Source organism: Rhipicephalus microplus, chromosome 1 (assembly GCF_043290135.1).
Source record: "Rhipicephalus microplus isolate Deutch F79 chromosome 1, USDA_Rmic, whole genome shotgun sequence".
NCBI classification, from domain to species: Eukaryota; Metazoa; Arthropoda; class Arachnida; order Ixodida; family Ixodidae; genus Rhipicephalus; species Rhipicephalus microplus.
In genome coordinates this window covers 216,313,818-216,331,913 of record NC_134700.1, presented here as the reverse complement: position 1 = coordinate 216,331,913, position 18,096 = coordinate 216,313,818, and the positions used below count along the sequence as shown (strand labels likewise).

General features: G+C 45.7%; 2 protein-coding genes and 1 pseudogene across 5 annotated transcripts in view; 2 read left to right on the top strand and 1 right to left on the bottom strand.

Moving 5' to 3' along the window:
* Positions 1–1,092: 1,092 nt before the first annotated feature.
* On the top strand, positions 1,093–7,533 carry LOC142807609 (uncharacterized). 2 transcript variants are annotated; one of them, XM_075891362.1, is made up of 4 exons: positions 1,093–1,449; positions 2,916–3,414; positions 4,191–4,276; positions 4,533–7,533. In XM_075891362.1, the coding sequence occupies exons 2-4, from the start codon at positions 2,972–2,974 to the stop codon at positions 4,751–4,753; spliced, it is 750 nt and encodes a 249-aa protein (XP_075747477.1). In that variant the 5' UTR covers positions 1,093–1,449; positions 2,916–2,971; the 3' UTR covers positions 4,754–7,533. The 2 variants fall into 2 exon arrangements, with proteins under 2 accessions (XP_075747477.1, XP_075747478.1); XM_075891363.1 differs by lacking the exon at positions 1,093–1,449 and having other exon boundaries at positions 1,470–3,414.
* LOC142807557 (uncharacterized) overlaps positions 7,253–18,096 on the bottom strand; it is a 67,769-nt gene continuing 56,925 nt past the window's right edge. For all 3 annotated transcript variants that reach the window (XM_075891360.1, XM_075891359.1, XM_075891361.1), the window contains one exon: positions 7,253–17,196. In XM_075891360.1, the coding sequence (XP_075747475.1) occupies positions 17,180–17,196 (17 nt within the window). In that variant the 3' untranslated portion in view covers positions 7,253–17,179. The remainder of the gene's footprint in view (positions 17,197–18,096) is intronic.
* LOC142807593 (uncharacterized) lies at positions 13,024–14,501 on the top strand (annotated as a pseudogene).

Below are 18,096 nucleotides of genomic sequence, written 5' to 3'. Positions count from 1 at the left end.
TCCGAAGAGCGAAGAATATTTTTCTCCTTTTTTATTTGGTGATTAGGCGAAATGCATACAGTCTAAGCTTTCGCGGGTCTGTCGAAGCTTTTCTCATTACTGGATGAATGAATTTTCACCTAAGCAAAAACTACAGTGTTGCCAAAGCGAATGAGTCCTCAATGCACTATCATGAGATTCATGATGTTCACTCATGAAAGATTATTCAGTTTCCGGCATTGGTAATATTGAACAGCGGCTGGTGACAAAGTACCACCTCCAATACTCAAATAACTGGGGTATTCATTATACAATTAAAAAAATACTACGACGGCTCTTGTCGCTATTGTATACGATATTACATCAGTAAACACAATTTGGTACATTTTGTCTGTTAATTGTAGTGGTAATGTTGCTTTGTTAAAGCTTGTGAAAATTTGTTTAAAATACGAAGGTTGTGGAATTCTAGCCTTGATTTAAAAACGATTGCCTTGTTCTTCAAAAACTATTCAAATGTCATTCGATTCGTATTCGATTTTAAATTTCACTATTCGGACAATATCAAGACGCTGTAAGTTCTGGCTGCTGTGCGAGTTGTAGAACGTTACCTCAGCTTGAAAAGTTACTCATGCCTTTGAGCTCACTGTACAAGATAAAAGTATTGAGGATCAAAGCAAATTTTAAGGCAAAACTTTACATCACAGCCTTCACACGCATTTGTGCAGTGCAAACGACGAAAATTATGTAAAGCCCACGGCGTGTATTTATAGCCAGCCATGAAAATACGGGTAATATCAGGCGCCAATCACATGGGAGAAATAAAGAAACGAAGCGAAGTGGTTTAAGAAGGCATGCTGACAAACTTCAGAATTCGGCACTGCGAACCTGCCTGCGCTATTTTCGTTGACACTGGAAAGGCCACTCGACGCTGCTAGGTTTCATAAAAAAACGCTACTTCAGCGTCCTCGACCGCAATGTCCAAACCTTGCTCCATATGGAGGCGTGGCAATGTCGAAGTCGTACTTTGAAAGTAGAAGACTGCCAAAACCAACGCAACATGAGCTCTTTTACTGTTCATAATTAGACAGCATGCCACACCACAACCACAGAGCCTGCAAACCGAAGAGACGACGTTCCGACTCAAACAACATGGCGCCTCTCACGAGCGGCGACACCAGCGCTACAATTCTGAAGGCCGCCACCACGGGCCCCTCGCGGTAGCAGAGAGAAAGGTAACGGGAGAGGAGGAGAAGCGCGGCGCGGCCGCAACGGTGGCGGGCCCCTCAAGAGCACCAATCGAACCGAGTGGGGCTGTGATGAGGCCCCCCAACCCCCCGCCAATCCAACGGCCGCCTGTGGCCGTTGTCTCGAAGTCGCGTAGGTACCACGAATGCAACAAACTCATTGAACCAGTCCAGTGACTGTGGGAAGCGTCGGGGAATACGACGACGGTCACCGCGCTGCGCTCAGGTGAGTTGCTTCCGCCACATCCTGCGCCCGCCATGAGCCCACGCTTTCGACGTGCGTACAACGGTCGCCTTTGAAATGCCGCCGACGCCGCCTCTTGTTGAGGGGCGAGAGTGCTGCAGCCACCGCTCATTCTGAAGTCTGCGCTACGCTCGGCGCATACGTCCGCTTGCCGTCAATATATCGTCCAGAGTGTTACGTGCCAGAATCGGCATATTACGATGCACGCCGTGGAGGAGAGCTCCGGAAATTTCGACCATCTGGCGCTCTTTATCATTCACTGCCATCCCACAGTACACGGTCCTCTCGCATTGCGCCTCTAACATTCATGTCAGCAGCCCTTAGCTGTCCTCTTTGCTGTCCGTAATAAATTCAATGTTGTGTCACCGCAATTTCAAAGAGGCTCGCGCTAAGCTTCATTCCCACTTTCAAGCCGTTGCAGTAGTTGTACAGCCAGTATCACGCCGACTTGAATTAAAACTGCGCCATTTAATCTACCTTCAAGCGGAATTCACACCTGTGCAGCCTTTTTTGTGTTTTGTTGTTTTTGTTGTAGCGCGGTTTCGCTTTGCTCTACGCACTGTTTCAAATAATTCCTACTAGCGTCCTAAGAGATGCGAAAAGCTCCCGGACATTTACACAGTATTACGTCCACAGTTGATCGCTATCAAACTTTTTCGCCGCGAAACACAATGACACATATACGCGCGAGTGCGGCGAGTACAGCTGGAGCGTAACGGATATCTCCCATCTCACGCGCAGCGTCCGATGCCGCGATATAGTAGTATATTCCCATCCGGGACTACGCCGTGCGTACTCTAGCGCAGAGCGCCGTTGTATTCAGTACAAAGCCGCGCGATCCTCCAGTATCGTCGGTTGGCATACCTGTACGGTTCGCCGAGCACCACCGACCGGGCACTCTGCGCGCTCCTTTTTTTTTTTTTTTTTTTTTTGCAGACGCACCACGACTCGCATCACGCGCCTCTCTCGAGCTTACAGCTGGGCCGTTCTATTTCCGCTCGGACCGACCCGATGTTAGGAACGACTGGGCTGGTGGGTCTATAAAGCCGACAGAGAGTGCGCGCACCACTAGCCAAGGTAAACAAACCGTCCCACGCGAACTCCCGGGAAGTCTGCAAATAGAAATACATGTAAACACAAGTCCACCCGGTGGGAGCGCAACGTTTGTTCCGAGAAAGTTCCGCGAAAGAAAGCCACGGGTGGAAGCTCCGGTCAGCGCGTGCCGCGTTTAGCAACGCCTCGGCGTCCGAAGCTTCCTCCCGTCACGCCGGCCGATCAAGGGATCGAGTGCGGCAGGCGGCGGCAAGCTCCGTTCTGCCCTCTGGCGTGACGGCCAACACATTCCGCGGGAGCCGTTGACCCGTCGACCGAGGGCCTGCCTCGGCTGCACGGCCAGCGGCGGCGGCTGGCTGACCGGCCGGTGTTGTACGGTTGTGCCGCCCGTGCAGGATTCCGGCCTTGAGCCCTGGGCCATGGCCGGGACGTCCCGGGCCCAGGCGGCGTGATGTCGAGCTCGGCGAGCCTCGAGGCGTCCGCCACGCCGCCAACCCTCAAGATGTCCAGCCGGCAATTGCTCAACGTCAGCTCTCTCAGCAAGCACTCGGCGGCCGCGGGCGGCGGAGGCACGCCGCTGCTCGTGGCCGACGCGCGCAGGCGCCTCCAACTGGCCTCCGCGTCCCGACTCGCCGTCCACCAGCTACTGGGCTCGCTGGCGCTGCTGTGCCTCCTGTCGCTGCTCATGGCTTTCCTCGCTCTCTTCTTCTTGCAACGCGTGGCCAGCGCGGGCCCGCAGAACTCGGACAGCCCGGAGGAACACCTGGCGCTCTACCAGGTGGCCGTTGCCATGAGCACACTCACCATATCGCTCAACCTGTGCTGCCTGTTCGTCTGCTGCATCCAGTTCCTGCTCGGCGTCAAGCTGCTTCGGACGCCGAACGGACTTGACAGGTTGGGGCCGTAACTGATATATATGAGGGTTGTCGAGTATCGTCGCGCATGCAAATAGATTCGCACACTGCAATACAAAATGCCACTTTCGTTTAAGACACCAACTAGGCACACCTCCAACCAAGAAACGTATTGCGAGCGTCATGTTTTCCTGAAGAGTCTCACTTCATGCACTTCTGCAATTTTTCCACAGAAATGATACACTTCACACAAGACGGCTACAGCTTGGAACACTGTAGCATGCAACCAAAGTGTGTTCATTCAGTTAGCTTAATAAACATCCTTAGCAGAACAAAAGAGAGTCCTTTTAAACAGCCAGAATGTTCTGTGCAAGAATTTTGATTTCCTGCACTCCACTATAGATGGCAATATAGATCAGTTGAGTTACTCTAAATGCTACCTTTAGCTACCTAAAAATAGCACATGCGGTAATTCTAGTTTGCCTTTTCAAGAGCAAGTACTACACAACACACGTCTGAAACAACTATTCAATACTTCATAATGGCGTACATGGGGAAGTGCAACTAAAGTACCAGTTGTGCTCCCTAGTAGAGAAAAGCCTGCAACACTGCACACAGAATTCGAACCATGTGCATAAAAGATTACGCACAGTGTTATGATGACTTTGAAGGGCAATGGCAGCAACTACCGTTTCATTCCATGTACACAATCAGCTACCAAAGAAACTGTCCTCACTCACATGAAATACTCTGCAGCATGACTTCATTTCATTGGTCATACATAAACTGCAATTTTATTCTTACTTCTTGCTACAGGACAAACATGTTCATCAAGAGGAGCTCCCACACCCGTGTGCTGGCAATTGCTGGCTTTTTCTTGTCAATACCAGTCTTCTTCACAGGTATGTCAGCCATTTCATTATTTTCACATGCACATAATAAAGTGAGCATTCAGCAAAGCAAGCCCATGCAAACCACTTTGTCATTACCTGTTTGATAGGTTTTTCCTGCACCTCTCTATTGGTCCCTCAGTTTTATAAATCTACATAGCTGCCGTGTATATACTTATCCATAGAATGCATCCGTTCTTTGTTCCCTGGCCTCAATCCTAAGCACCCTGACTACAATCTATAACAAAAAAAAATTGTTGCTTCTCAGGAGTGATCCTCTTCACGTTCATCCACTTCCACGAGCTGCCAGCAATTGTGACCAGTGTCGTGATTGGACTGGGCATCGTCTTCTGTGGTGTGGCATCCGTCCACAACGTCTACCTCTGGCAGTGGGAGAAGACTTGCGCCACTCGTGAACTGGTTGAGAGCCGTGCGCTCGGTGTGCAGCCGGACCTGACCCACACCCTCGAGCTCTCGACACTGGTGTGAATGTGTGTGTGTGACGGTGATGCACGCTACGAGTGACTGCCACGCCAGACAGAGGCCATTCAGGAACGAGGAACAATTACAACCGGTGCTCCTGCTCACAGTGACGATGTGATGTGTGTCATAAGAGTTTTGCTAGCAAACGGTAAGAGAAGCTAGTCAGCATGGGCCTCTCATACGAGTGAAAAGCTCATTTTACACCTTAATACAGCAACTGCTGCTCTGCTGGGCCTTATCATGGTGCATGGCTGGAAGTTGCCAGCAATATTTTAGCTAGAAAAGTTTAGTTCACAACTTTTTAAGTTATCATACTTGCACGTTGCAATTTTGCAGTATAATAACAAATTTGTCATCGTTTTTTTTTTTTTCACATCCAGCTTCTCTACTATTCCTGAAGTACTTCGAGCAGAGCCACTAGTAAAGTTTATATTGATATCTACTTTTCTGTTTTCGCACAAGGCTGTCAGAACTATGGCGTGGCAGAGAGGAATTTCTGTATTAGGCACCCAAAGCACTAGAACTAGATACATGCCCTTGTATTTTTTTTTCCCTTTAGCGCAGACTTAAACTTAAAAGCTCATAAACGGAATTCCACAAGTGCACCATGTGCCATAGCAACTCCTGGAGATAGTAAATTGCACGAAACATAGTTTTTTTTTGTGAGAGGCACATCGCGGCTTGCTTTTCTTACTTTTCTAGCAACCTGTTGGGCCAGCACATCTCTCACCCACAGAAAAGCTCGCAGTGATAACGTAGTTGGAACAGGGTGAAAAAGAACTGCTCTGAGAGCTGTGAAGTGCTTAAGCCAACAGGAAGAAAACTCGCGGTGTAAAGGCTTGTCGTAGCAGCTAAATTAGGAAATGAGCAACACAACTAGCCATGTGTAATTAAAACAGGGTTGATCGTACCTCCACTAATGCTTAAGTAAAACAGCAATATGTGTCAGTGCATCAGTGGCAGCACTCCATGTACTTTTTGTGCACGTCAAAGAACTCTAGGTGGTCAGACTTAATCGACAAATGTTTTTACAGAGCTGTCCCTCACGGCACATAGTGCTACGAGCCAGAGAACAGAGAATGCAATCAATCCGTTGTTGTTATTCTGTCAAAACAGGGTGAATGAAACGCCCCACCTGGGGAAAAGTCTTATACGGAATCAAAACATGGATTGCGGGATGTGACACAAGTTTTGCATGTTACACAAATGAGCAAGATCTCTAAGGGACCAGAAGAATATATATGTACAACTATTTTGCTTGCTTTAAAACATTCTTAACCTCAAAGAAGCAAAAGCAGCAATACGAAATAAATGTCAACATCGCCAAGTCTATGCCACACGTCCATTGCGAAATTCTCAAAACGTGTGCCTTTAGGAGTTTCTTGAACTTGTTAATAGTGATACAGCGCACCTTTTACTGGGAACCAGTTGGTGCAGTTTTGCACACCTCGACCAATTTAGCAACATGCTTATAAACTACAAAGGTGAATCTTGATTTTAAAATCAGTCAATGCTTTCACCATGTGCCATTTCGATGAAGCAAGTTTCATTACGTAGCTCACTATAGAAGGCAGAAGCCCCTATAAATATTGTAAATGTCTGCTACTACACCCAGTATAGACCACTAGAGCTGCAATATGCACCCCCCCCCCCCTATCTAAATGCAGTTTTTTCAGTGGGTTCTTTTTTCTTTAGAAAACTATGCAAACTTTACATTATTGGATGCCACAATTTCCAGATCATTATGAATAAAAAAAATGCATCTAAACCATAAATCAAGCAATGTTCAATTGTAGAATGTCATTTTATGTTCAATTATAGGTCATTTAAGTATTATTATTTAATTTTGCTACTTCACATGCAAAATGTAAAATCATGCATTGTGCATATTGAATTATGCATATGGGCATTTCTTCCTGAATTGAAAAATATTTATAATGCAGCGCTCGATATGGACATATATTACCTACTGAAAATGCCATGTGCACTGAAAATAGAATGGGGCCTTGTTAGCATGCTGCATGAATGAAAATATACATGATACATTGCATAATACTCATAACGTAGACATTATTAGGAAAGTCTTGTAGAATGAACAGGCGACTGTGAGGCATTGACCCGAAGTGCACCTTTTCACAGTACTTAATAAAGCAATGCAGATTACACGTACAAATGAAAAGTAAACCACTTCTGAACATACCCCTATAAGTTGTGTGCGCGTGTAGATATGTTGCAGGCGCATGCTCGTGAGCTTGCCCTGTTTCATGTGTCATGGCTTCCTAATCATTGGTAATTGCTGTACTGAATGGGCTCACTGTATAGTTAACAGCTTGATCAAAAGTGCCACGCTTGGGACTATATCACATTGCCTTGTGGTTATCGTACACCTGTTGTAAATGATATAACCATAGCGTGCCTTCGAGGCCTCTCCTCCGTTGCCATGTCGTGTGTGTTGTGTTATAGCTAGCACCATTGTTAAACAACTGTAGTCAAGCCACACTCATGTATTGTACAGAAGCGAAGTTCGCTTGCAAAGTATTTTTATTTTGATGTATGAACACAGTTCAGTGCAGTGAAAAAAAAAAAGAAAATGAAATGACTTTTGTTACAATATAAACACGCATGGAAGATGGAGCTGCACATGTACACGTATTACCGTTTTTTTTTTTTTGGTACTATACACATTTGTTGCCAAGTACAAAAGTTCGCACTGCCCATAGTGATCATGGTCATGGGACCAAATAAATGCCTTGTACATAGAGTATGAATACAATATTTCATGCACATTTCTGTTGCCCCGATGTTGCCACAATTTTTTCATTCTTAACTGCTTCATACAGAAGGCTAGCGCATAATGAGAGGTTTGACATAGGAAAAAAAAATTTTTTTTTCACGCACAGGTTTATGGACTTAGGCACTCAGTAGACTAATTCCGAATAGCAGTCTGTATGTCACAAGATTACCGATATGTCATTGAATGGCCTCACTCTCTCTCTCTCTTTTTCTTTTTAGAGAAAGAGCTCAGGGTTGCCGCTGACATCCGAGTGAAATTCGCCAAATGACGAGTGAAATGTCACCAGAAGTCGCCATTTTCCTTCAAATTTCGTCAAAAAAGTCGCCACTCTACATATGTGTAGCGTGCCTAACATTGATAATTTCCAATTATGTATAGCTCGTAGAGTACAGTGCCATCCATAATTACACTGACATTTTTCAATGCCACTCGCTTCACCATGGAAGCACAGAGAATGGGCATGCATGCACCAGCAGCGTCCCTGAGTGCTAGCATCCCATAACAAAAGTTTGTGATGGTTTCAACTGTAGTACAGGATGAGGCGGTCACTAGAACAAAAGAAGAGTGGTGTGCATAGCTTTCCTGCAGATTTAGACATTTTCATTTCAGTAGAATCGTGTGTTTAATAACCGAACAACTTAGTTACAGAACAACGTAAATAAATTCAGAAGTACAGCGTAACTATCGCAATGCCCGCACCCCACTTTCTGTGTGGTGATGATTACGCTACTCATTCACCTCAATGCACTTTCTGAAGGCTGCCCAAAAAAGCCGCTTACTTGACTGGCCTGAAAACTATGTTAATAACAAATTCAAACTCTACATATAAAATTAAGAAGTACTGCAGCAGCGAAGAAGTCGACAAGCTATTCAGGACAGTTGGAGCTGTGGTTGCAACGCGTTGCCTATCAGTCACCTAGCCACTTCAGAAGCAAAACTTTAAAGAAGCTCAAAGCTCTTGAAGCACCTCAAAAAGTTAGTCTAACACCGCCACCTCGCGGTACGCGAAACAGTCTGCTGACATACATTTTGGTGGAATTTCAGTAAGATACGCGCTAGTACCTCGAAAATCTAGATTATATTTCGAAGCAGAACGGACATACTCAAGGGCACGAAAAGTGGGCCTTCTACTGGCGAGTCCCAAACAAAAAAAAATGAATAAAAAAAATTATCGCTCATTTGTAAGAAAGACACTGAGCATAGAATGCATAACTCAGTCGAGACCTATGCTGAAAATCGCTGAAAATTCACCCTGTCACTTCCCATAAATTTAGGTCAGCACGGGCCTCTCGAATTCACCAATTCGGCGAAAAGTAGCTGGAAAAGTTGTATGTTGCACATATGCACATTTTACAGAAAGGGTGCTACAGGGGTGGAACTGCTGCGCCAATTGCGCCATTGTGCACCAATTTGCCCTGCTGCGCCAGGCTGCGCAGCAATGGCGATTTGCGCGAATATCGTCTATTTATAGCATTCAACGCCAAATTTAGCGGAGTGTTGTCGTCGTCCGGGCAACACTGAGCGCTGGCCCCACACTAGACGGAGCTGCATCCATAGCCACGGCGGCCACGGCAGTTCGGCAGCGTTGCCATATGGTGAAATTTTGCACCAGATTCTGAAAATCTGGTGAAATTTGGGGGTTACTGGTATTAATGTGTCGAAATGGCTACACCAGACAAAATCTGGTGTAAAATGGTGAAAAATCTTGGGAAATGGCTTGCCACTTGAATTTACACCATGATGTTAGCCTTTTACTGCATCCCAAAGATGGCGCAAATTTCTTGCCCCCTTCAAGACTTTCAACACTTGTTATGTATATACCTCTACAACTTTAGGAAGTGACGATTGAAGCTCGCGCTCGCGAACTGGCGTGCCTCTCACAACGTGTTTGTCGTTGCGCGTGTTAATACGCGATTGCACACCGCACAAGGAAACGCACGCCGTGTGTGTTGCTGTTGTCCCCGACTCGCACAGCCCACTTTCTGCTTCGCCGGATTCATCGCATGGTTGTGCAGTCATTGGTGCGACCCATGCCACAACGAGATCGCCGCTAACACTTGGTATACGTAGATGAATTACATTCCTTGCGAGTACGAATAGATACCTCACATAGCACGTGGTAATTCGAATCGCGTCGCAGGCTGCATGTACTTTGCTGTCATTACTTTTTCCCCTTTTACACTTATTATATGTCATGTGGTACGCTATCTTAACGTTTATTTTTATATTCCTTTTATTCTTTTCTAGGCTAAAGAAAGTGCATAATGAATCATCAAAGTGAGCGCAGAAAAAAAAGCGCCAGTGATTCCGACGGTGGTGATGCGCGCGGACATGCTAAAAGGCCAAAAAAGTCGTACGATGGCAGCAGGAAGTATTTGGATTCCTGGGAGAAAGAATTTCCTTGGCTGACAAGTGTGGCGTCGGGAAACTCGAGGCTTCCGTTCTGCAAGCTCTGCCGGAAAAACCTGAAGCCACACCACGGCACGCTGACGAGGCATGCGCAAGGGGCACAACATAAGGGAATAGTGAAGTTGACATCAACCAGCCAAGTGCTGAACTTTCCGAAAAAAACATCAAGATGTGCCGGACAAATTGAAGCGAGCTGAGCTGCAACCAGCTGTGGCAACATGCTGCCACTGCTCAACCGCTGCTATCGATCACCTTAGCGAAGCGATTAAAATAAATGGCACTGGCAGCACCCTGGAGAACCTCCATCTTCATCGCACGAAGTGCACTGCGCTGATAAACTCAGTTGTTTCGCCTTCTCTCAGAGATGAGCTTATTTATGACATGAAAGGGAAAAAATTTTCACTCATGGTAGATGAGAGCACTGACGTGGCTGTTGAAAAGCTGCTTGCAGTCTGTGCACGATATTTCAGTGAGAAATCTGGGGAAATTTTGACTGCTTTTTTGGGATTATACCCAGTGGTACAGGCTACTGGTGAAGCCCTCTTCCTTGCCCTCACCGAATGCCTTCGCGAGCATGGCCTGGCGTTTGCCGATTGCATTGGTATCGCCTGTGACGGAGCAGCTGTCATGGTGGGGGAACACAACAGTGTGTGGTCGCGGATTAAAAAAGAATCTCCCAATTGTGTGCTAAACAAATGTGTGTGCCACTCCTTAGCATTGTGTGTACAAAAAGCATTTGAAGTTTTGCCATCTAATTTAGGCTATCTGCTGGTTGAAATTCCAGGCTGGTTCTCTCACAGCACTCTGCGACGTAAGAACTATATAAAACTTTTTGAAGCTCTTAGAGAGGAGGAGAATGAGAAAAGTAAGCTGAATTTGCCTTTCATGAAGGCATGCTCCACACGGTGGCTTGTGCGAGGGCGCATTATCAAGAGACTGCTTGAAAACTGGCAAGAACTTAAGGCTTACTTCAAGTGTGCCATGCAAGAGGGTTCGCAGGAAGTGAGATATAAAGCTTGTACTCTCTGCGACATGCTGCATGACGACGTGAACTATTTTTATTTTTTGTTTTTGTCACCTATAGTTCTCGAGTTTAAAAAAATAAATGCATTTTTTCAATCGCTCAATGCAGACCCGGAAAAAATGCATAAGGAGCTTGACTTGCATCACAAAGCACTGAAATCGAGAGTCGTCAACACACAGGGGCAAAGGCTTTCCATAGCCATGACAGACTTCGGTGCACGTTTCGGAAATGAGATTGCTCGTTGCTGCAAGAGTGATGAATCAATCATAAATGAAACGTTGACACTAAATATGAAGCAGCGTTGCCAGGATTTTTTGTATGCCTTGCTGCGGGAAGTGGAGAACCGCCTTCCTGGCAACCAGCAGCTTTTTCAAGGCCTCAGTGCCCTTCACCCGTCGCACTGCATTTGGCAAGCACGAGGTAACCATGAATGCACTGCGCACCGAACTGAGTTCGGTGCGCAGTGCATTCATGGTTACCTCGTGCTTTTCCGGAAGGCTGTCATCAGCATGAATAAAAGTAAGTACTTTGAACAGTTATGTAGTGATATAACTTGAGGCATGGCCTCTGGAATTTTCAGCTGCTACAAGTAAGACGAACAATCCCTTCGCGTCTGTAGTTTTTTTTTTTTTTTTTGTTATTGCGGGAGTACGCAGTTACTGTGGTGATTGAAGTCTAATTGTTCGGTACCTGCACGATTTTTTAAAAAACAAAATTGTAGAGAAACTTGCACTCTTGCGCAAAGACATGCATCGCGAAGCTGTTGCAGGCGAGCATTGACAGACTTATTTTCAATAGCACGCCGTGCCATTCGGATCGCGACCACTTCCTAGGCCATGCGAACTATCCCCCCGTTCTGTGTGGATAGACAGCTCCGCTGTTAATAACCGCCTCTTTTGCATCAGAACTTCATTTGAAGCCGAATTTTTCGCACTGCTTTAATGAAAGAAGTGGTGTGGCGCTAAAACAATTGCGTGCAGAGCGTAAAACAGCCGCCGTACTCGTTCGCGTGCCAACGAGGCCCGACTCGGCCGCGAAAGCGGGCGTCTCGATGGGATGCTGTGCCCGCTTTCGCGTTTCCTACGCAATGAGGTGTCGTGAAATCGCCTCCTTCATTAGCTGCGAGCCTTTGCCTGCCTCAGTCGACGCAGCGGCGGCAGCTTGCTGCGAAAACGGCGCCATATTGTACGGCGCCCGTCTTCGCATTGGGGCCTATCGATGCGCCTGAGACCATGTGTGCTCGGCGAGTGTCGCGCGGGCAGAACACGTTCGCGGTGCTTGCTTTTACGGTCGAGGCGGCAGCGTTCGTGTCGGGCCTTGCCGGCGCGAGCGGGGCGGAGCACAGCATGCAATTGTTTTAGCTCGAAACTACTTTACCAAAAAATTTTAAAAAGCAGCCACCGTTGAGAACATTGTGTTGATTATTATATAAATAATAGCCAAAAAGTCGCTACATTTAAAGGAAATGGCAAAAAGCAGGTTTCAGTCCCGAGTAAAAGGAAATATCAATGTGCCAGCTCCTATTTGATAACACGAATAGGAACAATAATAGGGGACACTGCCCTTACTTGAGTCCCTGTTTTGTGGTGAGCAAACTGAGAATTGTTGCCAGTTTTGTTTGAAGACAGTTTTTGACGTCTGGCTTTTTTCTTTTGTCTAGAGCGGTGCACCAAGCTGAACACTGATGTGTTCACGAAAAAGGATGGCAATGGAGATCTGATATCACTCTGGTGTCAGCCAACTTCTAAGGACAGCGATGCCTTTTGCACGCTTTGCTGCACTACTGTGCATTGTGGGCAACATGGCACTGCAGCGATATACCGTCACGCGAGCTCTCAGAAGCACATCGCACAAGCGAAGAGAAACCGCAATGCAGAAGGTGCCCTTACCAAAAGTGCAATGATTCAAAGCACACTGGACCTACACAGTGCAACAACGGTGTCCCTTCAAGAAAAGGTTACAAAGGCAGAAACTCTTTTTGCCCTTTCTGTGGTCTCGAGCAACCTTCCGTACACATTTGGAGATGTAGCAACGCCGACGCACCCCCACATGTTTCCAGATTCCAAGACGGCAAAAGGCTTCCAGTGTGGACGCAAGAAACTTTCATATATCATTTCTGATGGGCTTAGGCCGTATTTCAAAGCAAAAGTTATTAAAGAGCTCGACATTCCCGACACATTTTACAGCGTCATGATTGATGAGAGCCCAATCCCCGAGGCCAAGGTGCAAAACTGGATGTGCTTGTGCGATATTATAGCACTAACACCGAGAATGTTGTAGTAGAGCATCTCCAGTCATTTCATTTGGGTCACGCGACCGCTTATGAGCTCTTTTCGTGCATTGAGGATGCCCTCAGTGATGTTCGTAAGAACAATATGACATGTTTTTACAGTGATGGCCCAAATGTCATGAAGAGCCTAAAGCGAAAGTTAAAGACGGAAGTGAGCCCCAACATGGTCGACATTGGTGAATGTGGGCTCCACAAAGTCCATAATGCCTTTGCAGCTGGGCTAGATAGCTTCGGTGCGGAAGTGGAGTCGCTTGTCACTGACGTCCACTACTATTTCAAGTTTGCCACGAGGCATGCAGACATGAAAGATTTGCAGAGGGATCTTGGAGTGCCCCAACTAGAATTTTTGCGGCACGTGAGCAGCAGATGGCTGACGTTGCTTCCTAGCGTTGAACGAGTGCTCAAGTCGTATGATGCCCTCACGGCGTTCTTCTCCAAGGCTGGACAGCCGAGGTCTTCATTGTCCATGAGGCATGGTCGGCTGTCTTCCGCGTTTTCAGACAAAGCACTGCAGGCAAAGCTGCTTTTTCTTCGTAACGCAGCTCAGATATTTGACAGATTCCAGACACTGTTCCAAAGCAAGGACCCCCTCGTACATGTTGTCTATGACGAGATGGTGGCTCTTGTAAAGCAGGTCCTTGGAAGGTTCGTACGCCAAGAGCCATTTGCAACGGCTAGTGGGGCGCAACTGAAAGAACTTGATGTACACTCCGCTGCAAACTGGAAGGCAAAACCAGAAATTGGCCTTGACACGGAGCTGTCAATGGTGCAATGGAATCCTACAGAGAAGAAGGCATTTTACATTGGTGCAAGAGCCTTCTACATCGTCTGTGCCAAGCACTTGATCTCGAGGCTTCCACTCGACAACAAGCTGTTGTTTCATTTAAGGTTTTTAAACCCAGCCATAGAAGGGAGTTCGACGACTCCTTCGCTGCGCTATGTGGCTAACTCTCTGCCCCAAGTCATCCCACCCTGCGATGTGTCATCACTCACCGATGAGTGGAACTCCCTGATCTGTGAAACCAGTGACTGGGAATCGTCACCTAATGTAGTCACTCATTGGGTGAGCGTGTTCTCACTACAGACGCCTGCTGGGCAGGTTAAGTACCCGAAGGTCACCAAGCTTGTGAAAGCAATTTTGTCGCTACCTCACGGTAACGCAGACTGTGAACGAGGGTTTAGTGAAAACAAACAGACAGTGCACCATCGAACCATTGTCTATAGCAAGCATTTCTAGCCTTCGGCAAACCAAGGCCTTTATGAAAAGGTACAGTGGAGATGCTACAAAGGTGCCTCTCACCAGGGACATCCAAAGAAGTGTTGAAAAGTCCCACAAGGTGTACCGGGAGCGAATTGAACGAGAAAACGCTGCGACGTCCCAGAAGCGAAAGCATGAGGAGGAGAAGCTAAGTGAACACTGCGAGCGAAAGAAGCTGATCAACGAGAAGTCGAGCCTCCAAAACCGACTGTCGTCTCTCAAAGCTCTGCTTGTAAGTTCACAAGAGCTTATAAGCGAAGGTCTGGCTGCCAAAGACATGGACAAAGTGGAGAGTGGCAATGTTTTACTGGGGGATGTGAACTCTAAACTGCCCTCCGTGCTTGAGCGAATTAAAGCAGTTGACTTGGCTCTTCAGTCTATGAAGGCAACCTGAATCCTTGTGAAAATGGTGTTTGTGTGCACATCTCATTACGTGGCTGTGTTCTGTTTTTGTGTTTAGCGACAAGGTGCTGCAAGCCAATGCTACCTGTGGTTCTTTTGGCACTGATGTTTACTCTTGTACATTGTCGTCGTGATCTATGTAAGTGGTGTTGCAGGAAAGTGCAATGGTTTGGTTCAGTACACATAAAGCTTTTCCCCCATGATGTTGTGCTTTCCATCTGTTTTCGACTGAAATTATTAGCTTGTCTAAGGCAACTACTGTTTCTAGTGTCTGCCCTTCTATTTTTATTTCCGGAAGTTAGCGAAAAATTTTTTGGTTTATTGCACTCCTAAACAATTCTGGCCAATTCTATTTTTCTAGCAGTTTTTGGATTAGTTGCTAATAAAAGTGCGCTCAGCCGCATTATTTAAGGCCATCACTGCACTCCAAAACTGCTCTGAAATAGCCCCTAAATTGCTCCAAACCTGCTCCGAAATGGGATTTTGCTGCTCCAAAATAAGACTTTTGCTGCTCCCGTGCCTGCTCCAAAAAGCTAGACCCTGCTTCCACCCCTGCTGCATAAGTACACTTCTCTGGTGGCATTACCATTACCACTTTATTAATAGGCAGGCTTCTTAGGTGCTCCCAAACTGTGCTAACTGTGCTACAAACAAGCTGATGTATAGCTGGAGAGCTCTACGTAGGAAACACCTAGCATACTGGAGTCTCTTATGAAAAGAAAACATTGTAAGCGCAACGGCGTCTTGTGCATCACAAATGCTTGTTATTGTCATTACACTCGCACCACAATATGAAGAACATGGATATAATGAATCATCGGTTAATACAAAATAAATGAAAAACAGACATCATTATAATGAGGCCATAGTGTAAATCAAGCAATTTTTCTAACTTCTCAAGGTCACTAATTACAGTTTAGAAAAACCTTAATAGACACCAGCCTTCGGGCCCAGGACTTGACTGCAGGGGTATTCTTGAGCAGTCACTTTCAGAGAAAGATCATTTCCAAAATATTATGAGTGTTTCCTGAATCGCACCAGATGCACAAACATCTGTGACCAACACAAACATACTGAACAAGGCATTACAAAGGAAGTCATAAACAAGAACACGAACAGTGCAGTACCAGATATGTTCGAAAGTTATCACTTAAGAACACCACCCAAAGGTCTAGATGGCCTGTATTATTATCAGGTTCACAATGCCACTTAGCTATATACAATATCCTAATGCTATACTAGCATGTACCACGCATACTTCACAACTTTATGTCTTGTGCCGTGTGCTTCAACAAAAGCAAATTGCTGCCAATAACATGCCCCCGAAACTGTACTGTCTGATAATTTGTTGTTTTTTCCTTTTTGCAATAGTTTGAAAAATCAAACAGATCCAAGAGAAACTGCAAAACAGACCTGGCACATGCCACTTGCTATACCAAACAAAAATGCAGCACAAACTCAAATGCCATACAAGCAACTGCTTCTTTGTTGCAGGAAGCAAATTACTAGGCAGCATGCAAGCATAGCTGTAATGAACACAAAGCATCCTCCCTGTGTACAATACTTGAAAGAAAAGTCAACAAAATTTTTACATATTTCAGGGGCACTTCAGTTACAGGAACAATAGGCGTCACTACTTATGCACAGCTTTCCCTGTGCTGGTTCCCTCTCAACTAGAAAGTACAAAGCTTATTGAAAGGATAGTGTACCCTTAAATTGACTTGTTTGAAAAACTACACCCTAAGGAGCAACAAAGCAAGGAACAGAGAGAAAATATGATGTGCAAATCCTTTCCTTTGTATCCCGTGTTTTCCTGTCTTACTTTTTCTTTTTCGCTACTATATGTGACCAATATATATATATATATATATATATATATATATATATATATATATATATATATATATATATATATATATATATATATATATATATATATATATAATTCAATATGCCATACTGGAAACCCTGCCCACAGATGCTGCTTTAAGAAACAGTGCTCCCTTGCAATGTCCTTAAAAAAAAAAGTTAAACACAAGCCAACCTGCAATTCAGCAGCAAGGTGAGACGCAACCGCACAGTCTTCTGTGTCAGCTAAGTCGAGACCACGAAGATGGTAGTGAGGAACTTTGGAATGTCTTTCCCACAGTCACAACATCGGACACACAAGCGGAAGAAACACGACGAAATTTTCCCAGAGCTCCTCGCAAGACTTGATGCCAAGAAGTGAGGAAGAAAGCAGGCCTCGGGGAGTCTCAAAGCACTTTTTTGACTGCGAAATTATGAGGAAAAAGGTGCTTTCAGCAGAGAAAAACTTCAGCGAATGCTGTTCACGCAAAACACCTTGACATCGACACAAGTTCTATTATTGAAAAATCTGAAGCAAAAAATACAATGTGTGAATTCTTAAAAGACAGTGACATGTGCACAGACAGGTGGGCTAGCAGGCATCTGCCTCTTTCGCAGGAGGTAGTAAAGTTGAATTTATTTTGGTGCCATTTTAAACCCACAACGATAAGCATCAAACTGTTAAATTTTTTAATGAAGCAAAGCCTTGATATTATGATGATGTGTTTACACTCAAGGTACCACCTATCATTGTCTATTTCATAGTGCCCTTTCTGTGAACCACAAAGAGATGTCTCCTTTGCAGTTCACCTCCAATATTCTGTAGCTCTTTAATCTCTCTAGCACTATCACAAACAGTACGATTGTTCACAGCAGCAGCTGGACACAACTTGTGAAGTCTGCAGCATTTTCTCCAGAACGTCTAATGCACCCAAGCCAGCACCAACGGGCACACACTCCTGACTCACGTCACGAGATGGACAGCTGATGAGTTCACCTTCGAAGAACATTGCACAGTGCATGATCGAGACTATCCCTTTAGTTTCGGAGGCGATTGCCTGCCACGCTACAGTCATCTGGGAGGGCCACTTAAGATTTTTAAGTTGTACCTGACTATACATAGTGCGCGCATGCGTCATACTGCGCCGATTCGTCACTTCCGAAATGCGCCGCCGACATGTTCGGATACCTACTGACTCTGTGGCCAACCGCTGCCTAGTTGTTTCCTTGTGGATGCGCCCGTTCAGTTTTGCCTAACGATGCAAGTTTGAGCAATTATCAGCTGCTGGTGAGGCAAGTTGATATAGCAGTCCACGAAGAGAGA

Excerpts from the sequence above, each read along its gene's own strand:
- LOC142807609 (XM_075891362.1), top strand. The coding sequence starts at position 2,972 with ATGTCGAGCTCGGCGAGCCTCGAGGCGTCCGCCACGCCGCCAACCCTC. Across the intron at positions 3,415-4,190 it reads ACGCCGAACGGACTTGACAG|GACAAACATGTTCATCAAGA; the intron begins GTTGGGGCCGTA and ends TTCTTGCTACAG. Across the intron at positions 4,277-4,532 it reads AATACCAGTCTTCTTCACAG|GAGTGATCCTCTTCACGTTC; the intron begins GTATGTCAGCCA and ends GTTGCTTCTCAG.